Source organism: Mytilus trossulus, chromosome 5 (genome assembly GCF_036588685.1).
Source record: "Mytilus trossulus isolate FHL-02 chromosome 5, PNRI_Mtr1.1.1.hap1, whole genome shotgun sequence".
NCBI classification, from domain to species: Eukaryota; Metazoa; Mollusca; class Bivalvia; order Mytilida; family Mytilidae; genus Mytilus; species Mytilus trossulus.
Window position 1 is genome coordinate 61,712,988 of NC_086377.1, and position 25,967 is coordinate 61,738,954.

Below are 25,967 nucleotides of genomic sequence, written 5' to 3' on the forward strand. Positions count from 1 at the left end.
CTACTTGTGATATACAAACACAATTAGCATTGTTAACGGCAGAAAGAGTAGTGTTCCGCTTGATTGAAGATTGAATAAATTTTAAAACCGTTTTAGCTCATCAACAAATAAGATTTAGATTGTCTGTAAATTGTAATTGTCTGATTGGTCATGATGTAAATTATAAGATGTTTTCCTTAATCAATACCTGATATTGAGTATATATACTGTTGCCAGTTGGTTATATATACAACACAGTAACGTATTAAATTGAATCATTAAAAGCGTCAACGATGAAGTCAGTAATTCTCACCATAACCGTTCTTTTGGGATTGTTATTTGTTCCAGTCATTGAAAGTAAGTTTATTATTTGTGAATCTAAAGAATAAAAATACTTGGAAAGCATCATTGAAATCATATGCAATGTATCAAGCTTGCAATTGTTTCTTACAGATGGTCAGCACGACGAAAAACACTTCAAGTATCTCGTATGCTTGTTAAAAACGAATTATATGAGATTACAAAATACAGTATAAGACACGGATTATAAGACGTATTAAGTAATATTGATATGATTGATTTACTTAACAGGATATACAAGAATATATAAATACTTATATTATTAATGATAATGATGACGCGCGTTTCGTCTACATAAGACTCGTCAGTAATGCTCGGATCAAAATGTACTTCTTTTGCGATAATAGACCCGAAGTTTCATTATGGTTAGTACAGTCTCTTAAGGTTAAGCGCTATTCAACCAGGTTCAATCCACCATATACTACATTTGAGAATGCCTGTGCCAAGTCAGGAATATGACAGTTGTTGTCCATTCGTTAGATATGTTTTCTCATTTGGTTTTGCTATTTGATTAGGGACTTTTCGTTTTAAAGTTTCCTCGGAGTTCAGTATTTTTGTGGTTTTACGTTTTTATCAATTTTCTTTTCACTTGCATTTAAATAATGATGACAAGATGGTAGAAGTCTATGAACATCTTCAAAGGAAAATTTTGTATCAAATTAGTTTCTGGAAGCAATGAAATGCATGGAGTGTTCAAAGACTCAAATTGCATGTTCATATTCATATCCAATTTACCTATAGAAGAGATAGCAGCCACAATTATATTGTCTTCAACAGAATAAAAAAAAAATAACAAAATTGGTTCTTGTTTGATTGTAATTACCATTTGTTTTTCATATTGTACGACTTAAAACTAAAATATATCATTTATTCATTTTAAATTGCACTAATTATTATATTAAACTAAGCAAGCACGTTTTGATATTTGTTTTTGTAACTTTTCAAATAAAAACATAGATTTATGTTTTGACACCAGATCGTGAAATGAAAATTTCCATTACTTTCAATTTTTGCTTCAATATACCATGCCATTTTGATACTATACTTTCTTTTTATCTTTCATTGGAAAATAATGAACTATTTTCTGGCACCAGATCGTGATAAATATTTGCAAAATTTTCAATATTTGAATTTCAAGATTTCTAGAACATTAATCATGTTAATGTTGAAGTTTGAATAAGCAATATGAATCCGGTCATAATATCAGTATTGTTTTCATACTTAAACATGTTAAACTTATTTGTCGAAATGGAAAAAAATCCCAGAATATCATGGCAAACGGGATTTACTTTCTTCGATAATTAGTAAAAAAAATAAATTATTAAGAAACTCAGGCAAAGTTGGCTTTAGAGGAATGTGGCTATTTTTTTTTAGGCATTTTGACATATATATATATAGCTATTCAAAGGTTTCGGTACTTATACATCTTCAGATTTCAAATGTTTGGCTTTGAGCGTTCCTGATGAAGGTAAATCCAGAAAAGCGCTTCGGACGCAATAAATAATAAAACGTGTTGTTTCAATGTAATAAAGTAATCCATGTTGAGTTTACTATTTAACATATCAAATTGAGAATGGAAAAATATTTTTTTTCTGTAGAGAAAACAGCCATACCAAAATGTAGCCGAAGGCTTCAAGAGTGGCTTTAATACAGAAAATACCAAACATATCCTTTAGCTTATTTAAATGTGTATCGAATAAAGCCGCCAATTTATGTTGTTTAACAGAATCGAGTCGAACATTTTCATATTAAATGATCAAAATTATAGGAACGCTGTTTTATTATTAATCTGTGACTAAGATATAAAATATGTAGAAACTAAAGTTAATGATGATTCATCATGGAGGTACATTCTATATGAAGTCATGATTAGAAATATTTTTATATCAAATATGAAACCAAATCAAATTTCACCGATCGTTTCTATGATTTAAAGTATACAAAAATATAATGTGTTGATGTATATGATGTTCAACAGCAACATACTTGTTGATATATCATAGGGGGTCACCACGTGACGGCATTAAACCAATCACAATGAGATAATTTACCTGCGGTGCGATACTTGTTGAGATCTGCTCGGTCAGGTATGGTATTTTAGCACCGTTGAGATATTTACGAATTTAACGACTATTCAATTGTGAGTATACTGATTGTTAGATATTTACCCTCTGGTTCCTATTTTCTATTTTTCGAGAATAAAAAAAAATGGAGTCCACATATGTGCAGTAATATGGGTTTAATATCCCGATAAACATGAGATAAACTTGGCTTTACCAATGTTTCCTATGAACACGTTTAGTTTGGCTGTTGTTCTCATTTAATTTGATGTTAACAAAAAAAAATGCATTACAAAGTACAACGTTGTTCCTTAATTGTACAACTTTTGTGTCCTAATTAGCCTCAAATTGATAAAATAAATAAGGTTTCTCCAGGTGATGGCGTAAAAGGTTGCACTTTGTAAATACAGCTGTTTCTCAAACCACGCCTCTTTTGGGGAGATTTAGAATATTCATAGAAAATTAATTTTGTTTACATACTGGTTCCCAGTTATGCTCTCTATGTTCCATTTCATAGAGACATAACTTGGGAATTTTACCAGTAAATATACACGTGCGTATTGTTTACATTGAAATCTGTGGTAACCCTTCGTTCAAGGTAGTGTTAATTTAAACTCTGAAAAGTTCAGGGCATATAAACCTTAAAAATATGCCGCACAGCCCTATATTTTGACCTTTGAAAAAAATTGCAGAGCATTTGAACTTTCAATTCTAGGATAAGCTTTTTTTTCAAAACTTCATAGTGTCCTAATAAGCTTCAAACTGATATTAATATTAATTCTTTCAGTGAAAAGCAAAAGATGTCACAAGAGACCAACTGTTGGTAAGTAATTAATATGTCTATCTTTTTTGGGTGTCCGTCCAATATGGAAGGGGGGTCGGAGGGTTTCTGAGCTCGAAATCAAAGGTTTAAAAACATTTAATCCCGATGTCCCAAACTTAGATAAATTTAAATCAAGACCTCCCGAAATTCGAAAAAAGAATTCACGGACCAAAAACGATCAATCCCGAAATCCCCGGCTAAAAAGCAGCCGATCCCGACGTCCTGGAAAAGGTCATGTTCCCTCTTAATATTGTTAATCAGCAAAATTATAAACAACTGGCATACAACGGTAAGCTTTATAATTAGCTATAGCTATTAAACCAGGTTTAACCCATCTTTTCGACGCACAGTGCTGGTAACAAGTCAACTTTTTTTTCCATTGGTTGATTTAGTCATGTAAATCGACCGTTTGATTTTGTTATGTTAATGTAGTTTTCCTTCTTAATTACTTAACATTTATTTATTGGATACTTTTTCAAATTTGCAAAATGTTAAAAATTTCATAGAACATAATTACTTTGTTTTATATTAGGAACGCATGTGCTATAACACATAAAAGAGATTATGATACACTTCTTTCGAAAATATTTCCGTAACCGTTAGCTTTTCCAGCAATGTATATAAATAAATAAACTCATCACAGATACCAGTATTAAATTTTGTATTTACGCCAGACGCGCGTTTCGTCTACAAAAGACTCATCAGTGACGCTCGAATCAAAAAAGTTTAAAGTACGAAGTTAAAAAGTATTGAGGACCAAACATCTTAAAAGGTTTGGCAAATACAGCTCAGGAAATTTATTCCTGAGGTAGAAGGACTTTGTATTTCAAAAATTCAAAACTTTCGTAAACAGTTAACACTTAATAATGACTATTTCAATGATAAAGCAAGTCAGAAGTGCTGACTACTGGGCTGGTGTTTCCGTCGTGGAATTAAAACTCCACCAGCAGTGACATCGACCACGTGGTTGTAAATAAACTCATCATTAATATAGGTATATAAACCCAAGGTAGTCAATAAAAACATAATCGTTAAGGTTGAGGTTTTCTTTTCTCTTCCAAAATCTTTGATTTAGGTTGCACTCTGTAAATACAGAATGTAACCAAACTAAATAAATACTTTTGGATAGTGAACAAATTGAATTATAAATGTATACTCAGACTAAATAGGGGGGAAACGGGTGAAAGGTAGTAATAATAAAGGATAAGTTCAAACTCTTAGAATTCAAGGCAAATACATATTTAAAATATTATTATGAGTCTAGGATACAAAAAAATTATGAAACTTAATAGTGTTAAGTTTTAGTAGAAAATTTAATTTCAGTGGGAAACTGCATCGTCTATATTTACAAAAGTACAGCCTATACACGTACTTATCTTTAAAAGGCTTTATTATGTTTGCACTAAGCTTTAATTAGACATGTTAGTTATTAACACATTTATGGATGTTCGCTTGTCATGTTTTGGATTTTATTGTCAGATTTTCGGAATCCACTGGTTTTATTCATTAAAATGCCTTAAACAATTTTGTCCATTTTCCTTTTAATAAATCTTTTGCGTGAATATTGATAATCCATCTGAAAAAAAGTCTTTTGATTAATTTTTAATAGTTGTTGACAGCTTAAGGTTGTCAATGACAAAACTATGAAAATCAAGAGAAAACATTTTCCCGCTATCAAAATTTCAATTGTTTATATATCGAAAACAAGCACATTAACCCATTTTTTGCTGTTTTGATTCCTTTATTTATCCCCTATCAATATAGACTAGTTTAATGAAAAGCTACGTATTTTGAAACTGATAAGCGAACTCCCTTAAATAACAAATACAAACAGATTTAATTTATCTCAATTCAATTTGTCATGATTGTTAATAAAAGGTGTCTTGTTCCTTATCCCAAAAAGAGTTTGAGTTTATAAAATGGGCAAGGAATTGTAAAACAAACAGACCTTTGTTAACTGATTTGTAATTATATTTTGATATTGCTATAGTATATTAACTCATGATAGGCTGTGTACGCTAAACCTGGGGTTCGTTTGCATAAGACTTATAAGTGACGCTTTAAAAAAAGGTGAAAAAGGTCAAATAAATTACAAAGTAAAAGAGCATCGTGTATTGAAAATAAGTTATTTCTTATGAATATGATATGTTTGTTTTCCATGCGATGTATTTTTATAAATATATTTGTAGTTGAATGTCCAGACCCATTACCCTGTGGCAAGAACTCGAACATGACTGTTTCCACGAAGGATAAATTTGTTGGTGACACGGGAATATTGAACTGTTCAGCTGGTTCTTTATTTGGGAATGCCAGTATAACTTGTTTAGAGTCTGGCCAATGGAGTCCGATAAGAGCTATATGTAATAGTTTTATTTGTTTACTTTTTATCTTTGATCTTAGTTTATGAGTTATTCTTTTCTCTGTCTGCTTCAAACACTGATCCGGTGCCAAAGCTTTGATGAAAAGGATCTCAAATCGCTCCGTTTTACTTTCAGTTTAATACAAATCTCCAAATTAGATCTGCTTTTGTGAAAGTTGTGAAAATGATCAGTATTTGGTTTAAGCACGTTTACAATCAAAATCAAGTTAAAGGATGTTAGCCTGTCATGTTTAAAAATTTTGTCAGATATTTGTAATCCTCTGGTTATATCCGTTTAATTGCCTTACATTTCTTTTATACCACAAACCCCCATATTTCTTTTTATAAACAGTTTAAATGTATAATTATAAGCCATTTGTAAAAGTCTTATAAAATTCTTAATATTTTATAATAGGTTTTGAGAACTTAATTTTGAGAATGATAATGCTATGAAGAGTCAAAAGAGAAATTTTTCCCGAAAAAATTCAATGGCATATATATCATGTATATTGAAAACAAGCACACGGACCTTTTTTTTTCATGCGTTTAGTTCCTATATAAACCCTTTATCATTATATACTAGTGTTATGAAAATTTTGTTAATTTGAAACTTAGTACTAGCGAACTTCTTTTATGTTTAACTTAATAAGGTACGAAAAGATTGTTTATATCAGTATTATTGTATTTATATTTTCATTTCAACATTGATATCAAGTATGAACACAAAACCTGATAAATTAGTGTTACTCCTAACGACACTATCTTTTCTTGCAAAGAAGTAAAAGCAAAACCATATATTGTATTTACAAAACAACAGGGTGAATCTGCATTTATATTATGATATCTTTAATAGAAAGAAGTTTCTTCAGTTCTATAAAATGTCATTTTGATATTTCGCTATCATCTATCTTCAGGTGTTCCAGATGATCTTTTTACTTCTGTACATGATTTCAGGGGTTCGAAATACACATTTGTTTTTACTAGAAAGACTATTGTAGAGGCAAAGGTAAATCGATATACATATATATTATAATTCAACACATTGTACAGTAATATTGAAGACTTGTGATTGAAAGATTGATTAAATATATACATGATTGATATATGCGTTTTTAATTGATATGTGTTTGTAATGTGTCCATATTTGTATTAATTTGTTTTGTACTTTTATCTTATTTCATAGAAGTACTCTTAACATTTACTTTACGTAATTTATACACTATCTTTTGAACGTGGTTTACTGTCTTATCAAATCATGTTTTGCAGGAGTATTGCCTTTCTATGTGTGGGACTCTGGTGGAAATTAACAACAAAGAAGAAAACCAGTTCATTTATTCAGTTCTTCAAAAACGTGGTTAGTACTTGTATTTTGTTAATTAATCTTAAAATAAGATATATGCCATAGTATTAAAAATCAATAACTTAATTAGACAAAAACCGCGTAAATCTTATTTTGACATGCAACTTATCAAAACGTCCATCACAAAAAATACCCCCAAAAAATCGTAGAATTAAGCTTCTCAATTGTAAACTGTCTATTTCTTTAAAGGAAAATACCACCAGCGTCTGCATACGAAATATGTACTCAATTGCTTTAATGTTTCGGAGCTTGTGTTTCCTGTAAACATTTCTATAATAGAGACATTCTGATTACAAATTACCTTTGTTATCGATGGTGATAGAATGTCTGTATTTCACGAAAAACATGACAGATATCATATATATACCATGATCTTCTTACCCTTCCCTGTTTTTTTGTGAGGTTCCAATTTATCAGTATTAGGTTTTTTATTGTATGCTCTGTTTACAAATGATTGTCTTTAGATTGTGCTTATTTTTTTTTTGTCAAGTTGGTAGTGTCAGTGTATGATCGACCTTTTAGTGTCCATATGCTATATGTGATTAACGCTAATTTTGAAAAAAAAAGTTTTAGTATTGAATTTGCTCTGGTTAAATTTAATAAGTTTTCAGCATCTGTGTTGTTTTTACTGGAAATACTCTTTTCTTCTGTCATTTCAATACCCCACACGGGGTCAATGATTTGGTATTTAGATGATGCCAAAGAGTTCCATAATGTTACTATCTTCGTTTAAACGTATCAATGTATGATAAATGAGTAGATAGTCGAGTGTCAATTGTAGAGCAGGAGCTCTCTACTCCTACGCAGCACTTTTGACTAAGGATGTTCCTGCTCTGTCTTTATCGTTCTATGTTGTGGTTTGCATCTGCGGTCTGAGTTTGTGTCGATATCTATGCCATGTTAGTGTTTAAATGTTTGTTTTCGTAAGAATTAATACTACTTTGCTATATCCCGCCCCCTCTTTATAGTGGCAACCCTTTATAAAGAACATTGAAGATTTAAAATGCAATATCCTAGTTATTGTATCAAATGGAATATATATATCTTCATCTTTTTTTTGAGATTTTTTTATATAAATTATGTACACAGCCATGTATCACCATCATTGATATATATATATATATATACAACTCGTCTAAACATCAACCAAACAATGTTAGATCTGTAAATTTGCTTTCGCAAATGTTTGGTTCTTCCCTCGCCGGGATTCGAACCCATGCTACTGTGATATCGTGACACCAAATCGCCTGCACTGCAGCCGTCCCGCTAGACTACACGACCACCTGGGCTAAAAAAAAAAAGCTTTCGCTGGACGTGTGTTACCTTTCCTCGTCAGTTTTAATCTAGCGGCGTACTACAGTACATGATATATAAGGCATGAAGATGTTATTGTTACAGATCAGCTAAATTATCTATAGTAAAGGATCCTACAAATTAATGTAATATACAGTCACAGAAAATAATTATATTTATAAGTACGTCTGAGTCAGTGACAACTCTACAACAGATGTATCCATCGGATCGCCATCAATGATGGTGATACATGGCTGTGTACATAATTTATATACAACTCGTCTAAACATCAACCCAACAATGTTAGATCTGTAAATTTACTGTCGCAAAGTTTTGGTTCTTCCCTCGCCGGGATTCGAACCCATGCTACTGTGATATCGTGACACCAAATCGCCTGCACTGCAGCCGTCTCGCTAGACCACACGACCACATGGGCTCTAAAAAAAAAAAGAGCTTTCGCTGGCCGTGTGTTACCTATAAACAATTATATTGGAAACAACGTTTAAAATAATGATTGCATTGGACAACAACTGCAATTGTTACACTTGTGCATGTTAAACAAATTTCGTTGTAGAAGGGTCTAAATACAGCACAAACAACATTTTCCTAAAAGACAAAAAGAGTGAAAATGTATATTTTAACAAAACGCATTTGACTAAAAGGTATAACAACTGGTCCGATTACGCAGTTTAGTGGCGGATCCAGAAATTTTCATAAGTGGGTCCCTATTGACTGCCTAAGAGGGGGCACTCTCCAGTCATGCTTCAGTGATTCCCTATATAATCAACCAAATTTTTCTGAAAAGGGGGGACGGGCCTCTGCCTCTGCAGTTTGGTTGTCCACGATCCTTAGCGTTAAAATGTGTTACTTACCAATTTTTTAATAACCCCTTTCAAATTTATTTCTCAGCTGAAACAAGTTAACAAATTAGCATTTAGGAACATGAGGAAGCTGTTAAAAGATTTAGAACCCTTTAATATAAAATTGTAGAAAGTTTGAGTTAGAGCCGATGTAGCTTTCTATAATTTTTCTATAATTTGTAATAACATGGATCTTTATATTAATTATATATATATATATATATATACTTGATATGCAGGTGCTATTTTAATATTTTTAAAGAAAATGTGCACAATTGAAGCATGCGATCAATATTTGATGCATACTAAGCTGTATTTATGGACTAACTTGTTTTAAGTTGAATAACTGAAAGTGTTGTTAACAAAGTCAACACAATTTAAAATATATGTCTACTTTACCAGCTTTATTTCAACTATTTGTTGTAGGTTTCACAAATTTTTCTTTTAATATTGGATTAGAGTCAAGGAATGGCATTAATTTTGAGTGGCAATCTCAAAATACGACAGTATCAAACATGTTTGACGACTGGGCAGTTGGAGAGCCACGTGTCATTGAAGTAGACAGTTGTGGTTATATTGTGCTCTCTAAGTGGCATTCCGCATCAAGAAGGGATTGCGTATTTCGTCGTTATCGATTTATATGTGAATCAAGGTAGGATATGTTATAAATTTTAATAGTTACATATAACTGATTTGTTTTTTTCATTTTGTTTTTAAATAAGATATTTCTTTGTGTAAAATCTACTTAATCGGATTGCTTAAAACAAAACACAAATAAACAATACACAAGCAAGAACATAAATATGTTATTCTAAAACATGGTAAGCAAACGTATTTTGTCAATTGATCTTGAAATTAAATATATGCCATTGTATTGAAAATTCTATAACATCTATGAGATTAAAAGAAAAAATACCATGCAACGTATTCTATTTACACTTATGATGTGTTTTACAAATGACATACTCAAAAGTACGGGAAAGTATTACAGAAAACAACTATTTCCCAAACTCAATTGTTAAAAATTACATTCAATGCCACTGCTAGTGGAGTTATTATTTGCCGAGGGTATCACCAGCCAAGTAGTCTTATTGTTATGCGTTTACTTTTCTACATTGGCTAGATGTATAGGGGGAGGGTTGAAATCTCATAAACATGTTTAACCCCGCCACAATTTTGCGCCTTTCCCAAGTCAGGAGCCTCTGGCTTTTGTTAGTCTTGTATGATTTTTAATTTTAGCTTCTTGTGTATAATTCGGAGTTTAGTATGACGTCCATTATCACTGTACTAGTATACACATTTTTAAGGAGCCAGCTGAAGGACACCTACGGGTGCGGGAGTTTCTCGCTTCATTGAAGACCTATTGGTGGCCTTCGGCTGTTGTCTGCTCTATGGTCGGGTTGTTGTCGCTTTGACACATTCACCATTTCCTTTCTCAATTTCACTTCTGTGTTGACATCATTTATCATTGATATGGTCATAATTATAAAATAACTGTTATCAAAACTTTACATTATTAAAATACTAAGGATTTTCTACCTACAGAAAATATTACTGTAGCTGTTTTTTGCCACAATTTTAGGATATGTTGGTCCTTAATGCTCTTTAACTTTGTACTTTATTTGGCCTTTTTAACTTTTTTTTGTTTCCAGCGTCATATATCATAGTGATGACCTTTTGAAAACGAATTGATTTATATACAGGTTGTCCTCACAAGGACATATTTAAAGCATGAATCATTGGTTTTAATGAGACAAAAATATAATCATATACAGCAAAATTGAATACTGTGTGAAAATATTTACATATGGTATGATGTAGAATTATATAGATGAAATATAATATACCTGGATTTTTGTTTTCTCGTTTCTATTTCAACGCTAAATGTGATACTGAAATAATGCCGGAAACCCTAAGTTACCATGGTAACTACCCTGGGCAAATAAAACGCGTTTAAGATCAAAATAAAAATGAGGACTCAAAGTGTCTTATGGTTAACAATTCATAACATGATCATACACATTTTTACATCTTCTTCGTACGACTACCCGACTATGTCTTTATCATATGCATTAATAGAGCATAGTCCAGTAATTTACCAGTAACTCTTATTCTTTTCTAAAATTTCACTAATTAATTTTAATATATGAACACTATAGTACCCCTCCTTAAGATAACTCATATCTTATTTTCTACTTTGCAGATTTGACTAACCACCATGCCGAGAATGACCAGACAAGGAGAACATACCGCTATAATAAAATCTCAAACAAGACGGTATAACTGTATAGTATTGTTTTTTGTCATGCCCGTCTTCCTTCGAATATGTGGCAATTGATTTTGTAAGAATATTAGAATGATGAGGTGGATAAGAGATGAAGGTATTGAATGTGTGATTTAATGAGAGAGAGGCGAGCGGGAGTCTAGTGGGGATCAAGGATTAGTGAGGGGACGGAATTTGGGGTCCAGAGTTGAGACAAATGGAATGATTTTGTACATTAATCTTTGACATGCCGTTGGTTTGGACGATTGGAACTATATGCGTTTATGATATCGGTATTTCATAGTTTGCAATATGTTAAGTAATTTTCTCATTGTTAAATGTCGTAGGTGTGATGTAGATTGGCTTACATCGACGTCATTTATGTCTGCCGTAGATACATGTGTTATTATACCACATCTTCTTCTTATGTTAATGTTATTACTATATAACTATATAGCAGTTTTCTTGGTCATGGAAAATATTTATCAAAGGTACCAGTCTTATAATTTAATACGTCAGACGCGCGTTTCGTCTACACAAGACTCATCAGTGACGCTCAGATCAAAATAGTTATAAAGTCAAACAAGTTCAAAGTTAAAAAGTTAGAGACCCAAAATTTCAAAACGTTGAGCCAAATACGGCTAAGGTAATCTATGCCTGGGATAAGGGATTCCTTAGTATTTCGAATAATTCATCTTTTTGTAAACAAGCAATTTATAAAATTGACCATATAATAGATATTCATGTCAACACCGAAGTGCTAACCACTGGGCTGGTGATACAAGCGGGGACGACACGTCCACCATCAGTGGCATCGACCCATTGGTGTAAATAGTTAAAAAATGTACCAGGCTTATAAATCAATAAGCCAGACGCGCGTTTTGTCTAAATACGACTCATCAGAGACGCTCAGATCAAAGTAGTTTTAAAGTCAATCAAGTTCAAAGTTGAAGAGCATTAAGGACAAAAGATCCAAAAAGTTGTACCAAATACGGCTTATGTAATCTAGGCCTGGAATAAGAAAAATCCTATTGAATAAAACTAAAGCATTGAATATTTGTCAGCATTATTCACATATATCCGATACAACTGTATACTTTGATTGTCAGAACATTATACTAAAAACATTGACATTAAGGATGTATTCTTCTGACTTTTCAGTCTCGTTCAGTCTCGTTGAAATCTCGTTCCTAAATTATTTCCAAAACATATGATAGAAGTGGAAAATATCAATGAATTTTAAAAATATTATAATCAAACATAACTCTCTGAAATTTTGTGTATTTACCATGAACGGTTTTTGAATAATCCAGTTTCAAATTTTACGACCATTCAAGTCAGTATTTTTAGTCAAAATTTTGAGAAAATGGGTGAGGGATACAAAAAATGATTTTACAAGAATAATATACATCCCATCTCATTTTGGTCTTTTCAAATTTCTTAGATATGTATTTTTTCAATCATTTATAACAAAAAAGTTGAATTAATATGCATTTTGTTCTTTAAAATGAGAAAAATCATAAAAATACAAAATTGGCAGTATGGTAAATTTTACACAAAAAAGCATCAAAATATGATAAAACTTTCTTATATTAACACCTACCTATAGTTTTTGTAAGTTAAATTTATTCAGATCGGTCCACTTCATCTTTATGGAAAGTATGAAAAAAAGTTTAATTGTGAAACTGTGATTTTTTTCACGATAATAGCCCAAAAATAGGTAAAAATCGATGAAAAGTGAGAAAATCAAAATTGGGCATTTTCAAAGGGCCGTAGCAAAAAAAAGAAGCACACCACCATATGATTTTTTCTTCACCAATTGTTTTGTTACAGTCTTATAAACCTAAAAATCAGGTTAAGAAAAAAAGTTTAATTCTAGAAATTTTTGGCTCCTCAGAGGTGTACATCCTTAAGCTGTGGTTATTGTTTTCTCAGATGTAAGCAACCGGAGTTCCTGTTTATTGCATCAAGGTCTCTTAAATTTGTGGATTGCAGTATTGACATTTGAGGGGGTTGGGTCGATTTTATATTTTGAATTTGTTTGTATTAAAATCCACACGTTTCGGTTTTTTAAATGTTAAGACTTGAAATATCGTAACGACGTGTATGCGTATGTTTTTATCAACAATAAAACTTCCATTTCATCGCAGTCTCAATTCATCTGATTTTGATTCGATGAAAAACGTTTACACAAACTACAAACTGTTTCGTGTCTGGAAAGACCATATCTTGTGCTAGACCAGTAAGGTCGAAAACATACTTTGATTGATTAGACTCGTCCTAATCCCGACAGTACTTAACTTTCTGACTTTGGTTTTGGATTTTTACGAAACTCACAGCTTGCAATATTCTTTACTCGATAATCTAGGTATAGTTTGACATGGTCTCGACAAATGCTCGACCAGTCTTGACCTTAACATAAGTTTAGACTAGTCTGAGTCAGCCTGAATTACATATTGATTTTAGAAAATGCCAGGTTATTTCGTAGTTTGATTGATTTCTCTCAAATAAGGAATGCCACAGAAATAAACAACTAAAAGAGGGACGAAAGATACCAAAGGAACAGTCAAACTCATAAATCTAAAACAAACTGACAACGCCATGGCTAAAAATGAAAAAAGACAAACAGAAAAACAATAGTACACATGGCACAACATAGAAAACTAAAAAATAAACAACACGAACCCCAACAAAAACTAGGGGTAATCTCAGGTGCTCCGGAAGGGTAAGCAGATCCGGCTCCACATGTGGCACCCGTCGTGTTGCTTATGTGATTACTAATCCGGTAAATAGTATAATTCGGTAGGTCACATTCATGAAAGGGAAGGGGATTGTAGTTACGACGTAAGGAACATATCCGATATCTTTTGTGAAACGGTTATTCCATAACGGTCAACCAACTCGTGATGGCGTCCGTAAAATTTACGAAGGGATGATTTCAACTTCACCACTTGGAACTCTTGGTTTAATAGCTTCCTTGTGAGCAGTAACCCTCTATCAAGAAAATCATGATAGGAAATGCAAGCACGGGAATATCGTATCAATTGGGAGATATATACCCCGTATGCAGGTGCTGCTGGAATATTGCTACTTAGAAATGGAAAGTTCACAATTGGAAAGCTGAAATCATCTCTTTTGTCGTAAAGTTTTGTTTTCAACTAAAGGTCACCGTACGGCCTTCAGCAATAAGCAAACATGTTCATCAAACTCTACAGCTATGTTTACTTTGATTTTCAAGTTGTTTTCTAGTTCAATTTATTACTTTCAAATTTAAGGATGTGATTTTATAGGTAAAAAAAGCTAGAACCAACAGTTCGGACTAATCTCAGATATTTCCCTTGTTTATAACTATTACAAATAAACTTTGATTTGCGTAAAACTTCTCATTTATACATTGATCCTAGAGAATGGCAGGTTATTTAGTCGTTTTGTGTATTGCTGTCTCATTTATGCGACTGTCATACAAGTGAGAGGTTTAGCTAGCTATAAAACTAGGTTCAATCAACCATTTTCTACATTAGAAAATGCCTGTACCAAGTCAGGAATATGACAGTTGTTATCCATTCGTTTGATGTGTTTGGACTTTTAATTTTGGATTTTCCTTTTTGAATTTTCCTCGGAGTTCAGTATTTTTGTGTTTTTACTTTTTAGGGATTTAATTAATAGGTAAACAAATCATTCGGTAAAATCAATTTATAATGGAGATAGCTCTATACGCTTTATAGTTTTATGAAAATCCATGTTGATTGTGAATAGTTTACAAAAATAATAAAGGTTAATATCTGAATAAGACCCGTTGACACTGACAAAAAAAATCGATCTTTACTAAGATCGATCTTTGGTCCAGTGTAAACGGGTAAGATCGATCTTCAATCGGACTTAAAAAGTCCACCTCTAGAGGTGGGTTTAAAAAGAACGATCTTATTTGAATCGATCTGTTTTGGTGAACACGCTTATATCGATCGCGATCGATCTTTTTGCAGATGAATGCTATATTCATATAAAAAAAATTGAGGTCAGACCGGTTCTTTTTACGTTGTAGTGTAAACGGACTGGATTTAATAAGATCGATCTCGATGGATCTTGCTTATGCAATGTAAACGCGAACTGGTCTTTTTGAGATCGATTCAAATGCAGATCGATTCAATTCCGTTGCCAGTGTAAACTTGGTCTTATTCCGAACTTAATAATGATATTTGAAGTTCTTTATTATCTTGATCTTATTTACGCCATCTCTAAAAAAAAAAACAATATCGAAATAAAGGAGTAGGGGCATTAAGGCCTATTTTTGGCCCAAGAAAATAAAATGTTTGATAACCATTTTAAATTGGCACATAATGTTTAGAAATGCATCGGGTCAAGAAATATAAATGAAAAACATAAATATTTTTATCTGATGACGTCACAATTACGTCATAATATGTACTGTTTTCACAAAAACGATGAAAAAATACAGAATTTATGCAGTTTTCTATCTTTATTTCCGTTGAGGAAACATCCTGTGCAGCCAAGAAACAACAAAATAATTTAACAGAAGCTTTATTATAACTATTGGCATTCTCTCACCAAATATAAAGTTGTTTCTTGGGTGCGCACATATTTTTTCAATCTAAAATATACTTAAAATTTGATGAAAAAACAAGGTAAATCACGAAATTTGACATAATATGCAAATTAAGTCATGATTTGTTGCCTTGGTAACTTGTTCGATGTCAAATTTGTTTTGTTTTTCTTTGTACCTTATACCTGAGTCAAGTTTTCAGTTATTTAAGAATATGTATGTTAACTTTTAAATTTGCAGTAATTTTTGGGCCAAATAATAACTTTGATAACTAATATAATTGATGTTAATAATGTCGATAGAAGATTAATAGAAGATTTTTAAACCACGTGGAAGACCCAGCTATATTACGTTTTTTGTGGAGACACTTATGTAGGTGTTCAATACAGTGATGTCTATCTATCTGAAATAACGTGATTTTTTTTTGGAATAATCATCTTTTTTGTGCCATTTCTTCGTAGACAGAAACATGTGTTACAGTCATTTTGTTAATGCATTTTTGTATTTTATCTTGAAAACTGCAAACGATAGATAGACAGCTTAAGATCACAATACCAACTCAAAGTTATGACTCTGTTTGAGTTATAAACTGACAGACTGACTTATCAAACAAACTTCACCGTTTTGTTTTCTCTCGATTCTTGCAGGTGGCACGGTAGTATTCCCTGGCACATAAGGGATAATGATAGCCTTTTTAGAATTTTCACCACTTTCTAACACTGCAAAAAATTCTACATTCACAGTTAACTGAAGTACTTTCATTTTACTATTCAGAAATGAATTTGAATAATGTATCATGACCGTTTACTTTTTTTGCTATTTTTAAAAACCTAAGACCACTAGTGCTTTTAGGTATTTTATGGTGCAGTGAATACAAAATTTAAAAAAAATCTCAAAAATTCATTTTCATCTGTATGTAAAATTATTTCATATTTTTCTACACCTGATTCATCCCTCAGTTTGGGAAAGTATGTTCAGTTGATACTGTATTTTTTGTCCAATCACACTGTTTAGATACATTTACCTAAGTAGGGTACACAAAAGAGCAACCTAAATTCTGGAATGCAAATACTACCGTGCCACCTGCAGGTTTGGTTACTTAAACGTTAAAACGTGTCAAAATTAAAGCTTTTTTGTCCGCCTTAATTTGACAAATCAATTGTTGAATATTATACTTATACAGGGAAACATATTTGATGTAATGAAATTAAACATGTATGTACACATATGTTACCATATGCATCAGACCGGACTAAAAATATCCATGACTGCATAAAATCAATATCAATATATACATACAAATCGTTGTTTTACTATCAAAAGAGGGACAAAAGATACCAAAGGGACAGTCGTCTCATAAATCTAAAACAAACTGACAACGCCATGGCTAAAAATGAAAAAGACAAACAGAAAAACAATAGTACACATGACATAACATAGAAAACTAAAGAATAAACAACACGAACCCCACCAAAAACTAGGGGTGATCTCAGGTGCTCTGGAAGGGTAAGCAGATCCTGCTCCACATGCGGCACCCGTCGTGTTGCTTATGTGAACAATTGATTTGATGTTCTATCAGATAACAAACACCTGTATATTGTTTCACTCATTTAGTTTCTATTTAAAACGCCCCTTTACATTAATTTGACGATAGTGCCAATATCTCAATACAATTGCTTTCATATAAAGACTTCTGATTTAGAAGTATGTAATTTTTGACAAGACAACCTTCTCTGTATTTAGACATTTAGGTTATCGGTCAAGTAAAAATACTATAGCAAGTGGCAATAAAGGTTGTAATATGTGCTAATTTTTTTCATATTGTTTTAACTATTTGTACATTTGCACAGTTTCGTTACATCAACAAGGAATATAAAGCACATCGTCTTTACAATAAGCACTTTTTACCAAGTCTATTATTTTCAACTGATTTTTCCATTCTTCAGCTGAATGTTACGTCCTAGCTTTAACAATAACCAAGATAAGGTGAGCCTCTAAATATGTAATGCAAAGGTTTTACCTACTAGTAAGTGTCAAATGTTCTTACACGGATTAATGTCACTTATCAAGTTTTAAAGATGATTGTTTGTGCGGGATAAATAAATATCTCTTCACGTTCATAGATAAGAAAACATAATGAAATAAAGGATTTTCATCATTGTTGAAGGCTGTACGATGACCTATAGCTGGTAATGTATGTGTCATTTTGGTGTGTCGCGTAAATTTTGTGTCATTCATACAACATCTTCTGATTTTTTAAAGTACAAAGATAAAACGATGACCAAAGGGATATAACTATAAAACATAAAACGGAAAATAAGATAAAATTGCTAAATTCAACAAATACAAAGCTTTTAACGCATTTATTTGAAACTGATTAATCAAATTAAACTTAATCATATACTAAGTCAATATTAAATGCTACACTGTGTCCAATAATACACTACTGCATAGTCACCAATTAATATAAGTGGCCTTACAATGCTCCCAAATATATTACCATGATCTCTTTCAAACCCTGTTACAAAATTAGTACCTGTTATATCCGTGTTCTTTAGGTTAAACACAATAAACTACAGTCCAGGGCCTTTCGTTTTGACTAATTTATAAAAATAAAAATGCAAATGCAAAATATGTCAAAGAGACAACAACCCAACCAAAGAACAGATAACAGCAGAAGGTCGGACATGGTGTCGATGAAAGCTGGACCAGTCTTGACTCATTCTCGACCAGTCTTGACTCATTCTCGACCAGTCCTGACTCATTCTCGACCAGTCTTGACCTTGACATACGTTTGGACTGGTCTGAATCAGCTTTTCTAACTCTATTATATATTGATCTTACAAAATTCCATATAATTTGGTAGTTTGATTCATTTCTGTTAAATAAAATGAATTCACTAATGAGTAAAGAAAAGCTAGAATTTTCAAGTTAGGACTAATTTTAGAAAGTCTCCTTCTTTATAACTTAGATTTACGGAAAACTCTTTAACCATCTCAATTCCCAGAATACCGGTTCAATTAGTCGTTTGATGTATTGCTGTTACATTTAAGGATTTTGTAAAAGGAAAAAAAACTAGAATGGCCATTGCAAGCATTAGCGGATGTCACCCTTCCCCCAATTGAAAATGAGCTGCAGCCATTTCAAAACAATTTATAAGTGAATGCAGATCTATGAATTACAGCATATCTTTGTGTAAATTTTAAGTACATTTATAGCATTTAAAAAAATCATATTTCTGCTGTTTCCATGGCAACGGCAGCCATTTTGAAAATTTCAAAGTCAAAAGTCTCATCTTTACTTGCCAGTCAACAATATTATCAAGTATCATCAAGTTCAAAGCATTTTGAGAATTTTTAACATTTTTGCAGTTTGCATGGCAACCGTGGCCATTTTGGAAATTCCAACTTCAAAAGTATCATTCAAACTTGACAGTGAACAATCATATCACGTTTTATCAATTTTGGAGCATTTTGAAATTTTTGAAATATTTGATCCTGTATCCATGGTAACATAGTAGTTCCAATGATTGTCAAAATCATGCAAAACCTGTATATAGTGGGCAACTATATTGCAAGAAAATTTGATGATTTTAAAATCAAGCATACCAAAGTTATTCACCAAACCCGAAAGTTTTTGGAGCATTTTAACGTTTTTGCATTGTTTCCATGGAAACGGCAGACATTTTGGAAATTCCAACGCCAAATTCCACATCTACCAAAGTTGCTCATCGTTATCATGGTTATGTTAAAGTTTCAAAAATATGGGAGCATTTTCATATTTTTGACATTTTTGGTGTAGTTTCTATTGCAACATAGTAGTTCCAATAATGGACAAAATCCTCCAAAGGCAGTATATGGCCGCCACCTACATTGTATTAAAATATAATGATTCTGAGTTTAAGCATCTCTAAAATATTCACCAAAACCAAAAACTGGAATTTTTCACAATTGTTCGGTTTCCATGGTAACGGCAGCCATTTTTTATGCTTTTGAGACCTATTGCAACCCGAAATTTTTTGTTCCTCATTATAGTCAACTATCATTTAGATTGGTTCCATCGTCTCCGAGAAAAGTGGCGAACAAAATAGTTGGAAGAATAATAATAACTAGAATTGCTATTGCAAGCAATAGTGGATGTCACCCTTCCCCCAATTGCCACTAAGCGTCAGCCATTTAAAAATATGTCTAACAGTGAATGCACCAATATACATGGCCATACATCTTTCTGTATATTTTCAGTTCATTTAGAACATTTTGAAACAAATCTCATTTCTGCCGTTTCCATGGCAACGGCAGCCATTTTGAAAATTCAAAAGTCAAAAGTCTCATCTATACATGCCAGTTAACAATAATATTAAGTTTCATTAAGTTTGAATCATTTTGAAAATATTTGACGTTTTTGCAGTTTCCATGGCAACGGTGGCCATTTTGGAAATTCCAACTTCAAAAGTCTCATACCGACTTGACAGTCAACAATCTATCATAGTTTCATCAATTTTGAAGCATTTTGAAATTTGTGACATTTTGGCTGGTTCCTATGGCAACAGAGACCATTCCCAAAATTTAATGGCATATACCACATTGGTCAATTAGAGGGACCATTCCATCAAAGTTTCAATGGATTTGACCTACCCTTTTAAGAAAGTAAATGCCACTTTTTTGTGTTTTTGGAGTAATTTTACCATTTTTGCATTGTTTCCATGGTAACAGCAGACATTTTCGAAATTCCAACGCCAAATTCCACATCTACCAATGTTGCTCATGGTTACTGTGAAGTTACATTACATTTGGAGCATTTCCATATTTTGGAAATATTTGGTGTAGTATCCATGACAACATAGCAGTTCCAATGATTGCCAAAATCAACCCAAAACCAATGTATAGTGGGCACCTACATTGTATCAAAATCTAAAGATTTTAAGCATAACCATTCTCAAATAATTGGCCGAACACTAAAATAATGTTTTTCACCATTTTCCCGTTTCCATGGTGATGGCAGCCATTTTTTAGTTCCAAAGTCAAAAAGTCTAAAGGAAAATCAGGGTTCCTTGTGATAGTGCACCATCATTCAGATTGGTTCCTTTAGCTCTGAGAAAGCGGGCAGACAAAATTAGGTGGAAGAAAAATAATAATAATAGGGAAAAAGAAACAGAGGAAAAGCAATATGTCACCCGACATTGTCGATCGGGTGACATAATAACAAAGAAACAGAGGAAAAGCAATATGTCACCCGACATTGTCGATCGGGTGACATAATAACAAAGAAACAGAGGAAAAGCAATATGTCACCCGACATTGTCGATCGGGTGACATAAATATTCGGTAAAATCAATCATTGAGAAAGTTCTATACGCTATACAGTTTTATGACAATCCAAATTCATTAGGAAAAGTTAAAAGAAAATAAGAGGTTACTATCTGAATTAAGTCCGAACTGAAAAAAAACTTTAGTATCCATGTCTGATTTACACCACTTCTAAAAAAAGGCAGTTTTATATAATAGAAATAACATTAAAGCCGAACTTTGATAGCTGAAAAACACTTATATAAATAATGTAGATAGCTATATAGGTTTATTAGAGCACACGGAATATCCAGTAATATACACTTGTTTGCAAGGACATTTATACAATTTAAGTATCCAGTACAGTGATGTCGAAAACAAGCTTTAAATGACGTGCGAACTTTTGAATATTAATCTTAATGCTTCTTCCTGGTAAACGAAAACGTGGGTAAAAGTTTGTTAATGCATTTTTGGTTTTTATTTTGAAAACAGCTAACGAAAGAAGGACGCTTAAAATCACAATATAAACTTAAATTTTGTGACTCTGTTTGAAGTATTTTCCAGTTCGGACTAATTTCAGAAAGTCCACTTGTTTATAACTGGGATTTACAGAAAAGTTTCATGCAGGTTAGGCCACTTAAACAGTTACGTTTCAAAATTAAAGCTTTTTGTCCGCCATAATTGATTTGATCAATCAATTTTTAAATATAATACTTATAAAGGGAGAAATATTTGATGTAATGAAATTAAACATGTATATACATTATTATGTAACCATATGCATCAGAGCGGACGAAAGATATTCATGACTACATCTATTTACATATTTATCAGTATTTTTTACTAATAAAAATTGATTTGATGTTCAATCAGATGACAAACACTCATATACTCATAAATTTGAATTTTCCATGTGATTATGGATTTTTCGAATTGATTTTCCTCTAAGTTCAGTATTTTTGTGATTTTACTTTATACTGTTCCACACATTTAGTTTATGTTTATAACGCTTTTTTGCATTATTTACAAGCGATACCATAACGCCGATGTATCAATACACTTGTTTTTATAAAACTGACTGCTGACTTCGAAGTATGTAATTTTTGACAAGATGACCTACTCTATAGTTAGACATGTTAGGCATTGGTCAAGTGAGAAAAACTTAAGAAAGTGACAATAAAGGTAGCAATATGTGACAAAGAAAGCTAGAACGTTACATTCAGCTGAATAATGGAAAAACTAAATGAAAAAAAATGACGTTGGTTAAAAGTTCTAGTTGTACAGACTATATGCTGTATACTCCTTGTTGATGTTACGAAACCGTGCGAATGTACACGCAGTTAAAACATTATAGAATTGTGTGTCTCATATTGCAACCTTTATTGTGACTTGCTATAATAGTTGTTCTAACTTGACCGAAGACATAAATGTCAGAGTGGGTTAAAAAGTACTGAAGTCAGTAATATGAAAACAAGTGTATTGAGACATTGAAATTATGGTCTCTCTTGACAATAATGGGAAGAGGCTTATAAACACAAACTAAATGACTTTTGATTGAAACAATATACAGGTGTTTGTCATCTTACAGAACAACAAATCAATTGTTGGTAATAAAAATACTGATATGTATGTATATATTGATATTGATTTGATGTAGTTATGAATGTCTTTCGTCCGGTCTGATGCAAGTGATAACATATTTATATACAGGTTTAATATCATTACATCAAATATTTTTCCCTTTTTATTATAATATTCAAAAATTGATTGATCAAATCAATTTTGGTGTACAATACGCTTTAATTTTGACATGTAAATAGTTATCAAAAGTACCAGGATTATAATTTTATACGCCAGACGCGCGTTTCGTCTACATAAGACTCATCAGTGACGATCAGATCAAAATAGTTAAAAAGCCAAACAAATACAAAGTTGAAGAGCATTGAGGACCCAAAATTCCAAAAAGTTGTGCCAAATACGGCTAAGGTAATCTACTCTTGGGGTAAGAAAATCCTTAGTTTTTATAATAATTCAAAGTTTTGTAAACAGAAAATTTATAAAAATGACCATATAATTGATATGCATGTCAACACCGAAGTGCTGACTACTGGGCTGGTGATACCCTCGGGGACGAAACGTCCACCAGCAGTGGCATCGACCCAGTGGTGTAAATAGTTATCAAAAGTACCAGGATTATAATTTAAACGTTTAAGTAACATAACCTGCAAAAAAACAAAATGGTGAAGTTTGTTTCATAAGTCTGTCTGTCTGTCAGTTTATAATTCAAACAGAGTCATAACTTTGAAGTTGGTATTGTGATTTTAAGCGGTCTATCTACCGTTTGCAGTTTTCAAGATAAAATGTAAAAAATGCATTAACAAAATGACTGTAACTTATTCCAAAAAAAACCCAACAAGTTATTTCGGATAGAACGACATCACTGTATTGCATACATAAACTACATTAGTGTGCCCACAAACAAGCTGATATAGGTGGGTCTTCCATGTGGTATAAAAAGTTCTATCAACATTACTAACATCAATTATATAAGTTAGCGAAGCAGGACTTCAAATTGTTTGCGATATTGCCTTTCTCGAGATGGTGTTAATAAGATGAAGATGATAAAGATTTCAAAATATTTTTTTTAAGTTCTGAAAAATTCAGATAGTAACCTTTAACATTTTTAACTATAAATCGTATAGAGCTATCCCAATTAGAAATTGATCCTACCGAATGATTTGTTTACATATAAGTTACATCCCTTAATATGACAGCAATCCACTAAACGACTAAATAAAATGTCATTTTTTTAGACCAATGTATAATTGAGATAGTTAAAAGTTTCACGCAATCCAAATTTAGTTGTAATAGTTATAAACAAGGGAACTAAAATTAGTTCAATCTGGAAATTCCAGCTTTTTTACCTTCAAGTATACATCACATCCTTAAATTTGAAACTCGAACTCGAAAACAACCTTAAAATCTTTAAGATCAAATGATATATAGCTGTAGAGTTTGATGAACAGATTTGTTCATTATTCAATGTCGTACTGTGACCTTTAGTTGTTAATTTCTGTCTCATTCCGTATTTTACAGAAATAACCTGGCACGTTGTTAAATCAATATATAATTGAGGCGGATTCAAACCAGTCTAAACCTATGTTTATGTCAAGACTGGTCGAGCATTTGTCGAGACCATGTCAAACTATACCAAGATTATCGAGTACTGAATATTGCAAGCTGTGAATATCGTAAAGTTGAAAGACCAAAGTCAGAAAATTAAGTACTGTCGGGATTATGTCGGGTCTAATCATTTAAAATATGTGATCGACCTTACTGGTCTTGGACAATACATGTATGTGGTCTCTCCAGACACGAAACAGTTTGTAGAGTGTGTCAAATTTATTTCATCGAATCAAAATCTGATAAACTGATACTGCGATCAGACAGAAGTTTTATTGTTGATAAAAACATACGCATACACGTCGTTACGACATTTCAAGCATTAACATTTAAAAAAACAGATACGTGTGGATTTTTTACAAACAAATCCGAAATACGAATTCAACACAACATCCCTTGAATATCAATATTGCAATTCACAAATTGAAGGAACTTTGGAGGCAATAACAGGAACTCCGGTTGCTAACATTTGAGCTAATAATGACCATAGCGCTGTCAATGTTTGTAGAATATTCAACAATATAGTTTTATCAAATATGATTATCTTATCCTAGGCAAAAATAACCTTAGTCGTATTTGGTTCATTTTTGGGGGAATTTTTGGTCCTTACTGCTTTTCAACTTTGAACTTGATTTGCTTTTTATCTGAGCATCTCTGATGAGTCTAATATAGATAATTGTGCGTCTGGCTTATTGAAATATAAGCCTGGTACATTTGATAACTATTTACACCACTGGGTCGATGCCACTGATGGTGGACGTTATCCCGAGGGTATCACCAGCCCAGTAGTCAGCACTTCGGTTTTGACATGAATATCAATTATATGGTCAAGTTTTACAAATTTCTAATTTACAAAACTTTAAATGTTTCGAAACACTAAGGATTTTTTTCATCCCAGGCATAAATTACCTTAGCCATATTTAGCACAATGTTTTAGAATTTTGGGTCCTCAATGATCTTCAACTTTGAACTGGTTTGGATTTATAACTATTTTGATCTGAGCGTCACTGATGAGTCTAATGTAGACGAAACGCGCGTCTGGCGTATGAAATCATACGCCTGGTACCTTTGAATATTTTTTTCCATGACCAAGAAAAGTCCAAAGTTATATATGTATAACATTAAAATAAGAAGAATTAGTATTATAACAGATGTTGTTAATTTCCACAGGAGACATAGATGACGTCGATGTTAGCAATTCTACATCAAACCTACGCCATTAATCAATGAGAAAATAACATCACATATTGTAAGCTATGAACTATCGACATCACTAACTTAAATAATCTCAAACAACCAAACCAATGGCATATCAAAGTTTCATGTAAAAATTGATCTCTTTGTTTAAACTCATAATCCCCAGGTTCAGTCCCTTTGAATCATCCTTGATCCCGCCTACTTTCACCTTGATTCACGTTCACCTCTCTTTCATGAAGTCACACATACCACCTCGTCATCTCCTATCCACTTCATCATTCTAATATTCTTACAAAATTAATTGGCAAACATTCGAAGGGATAGGATTTTGGCAGAAAACAATGCTATACAATTAAAAAATTTTGTTTGATCTTTTATTATAAC

The 25,967-nt window shown here is 32.2% G+C and overlaps 1 protein-coding gene across 1 annotated transcript; it reads left to right on the top strand.

Moving 5' to 3' along the window:
• The first annotated feature begins 229 nt into the window (after positions 1–229).
• Positions 230–6,940, top strand: LOC134718154 (uncharacterized). Its single transcript, XM_063580644.1, has 5 exons — positions 230–336; positions 3,187–3,222; positions 5,412–5,582; positions 6,496–6,587; positions 6,848–6,940. Exons 1-5 carry the CDS (start codon positions 273–275, stop codon positions 6,938–6,940), a joined length of 456 nt encoding a protein of 151 aa, XP_063436714.1. The 5' UTR covers positions 230–272.
• Positions 6,941–25,967: the final 19,027 nt, after the last annotated feature.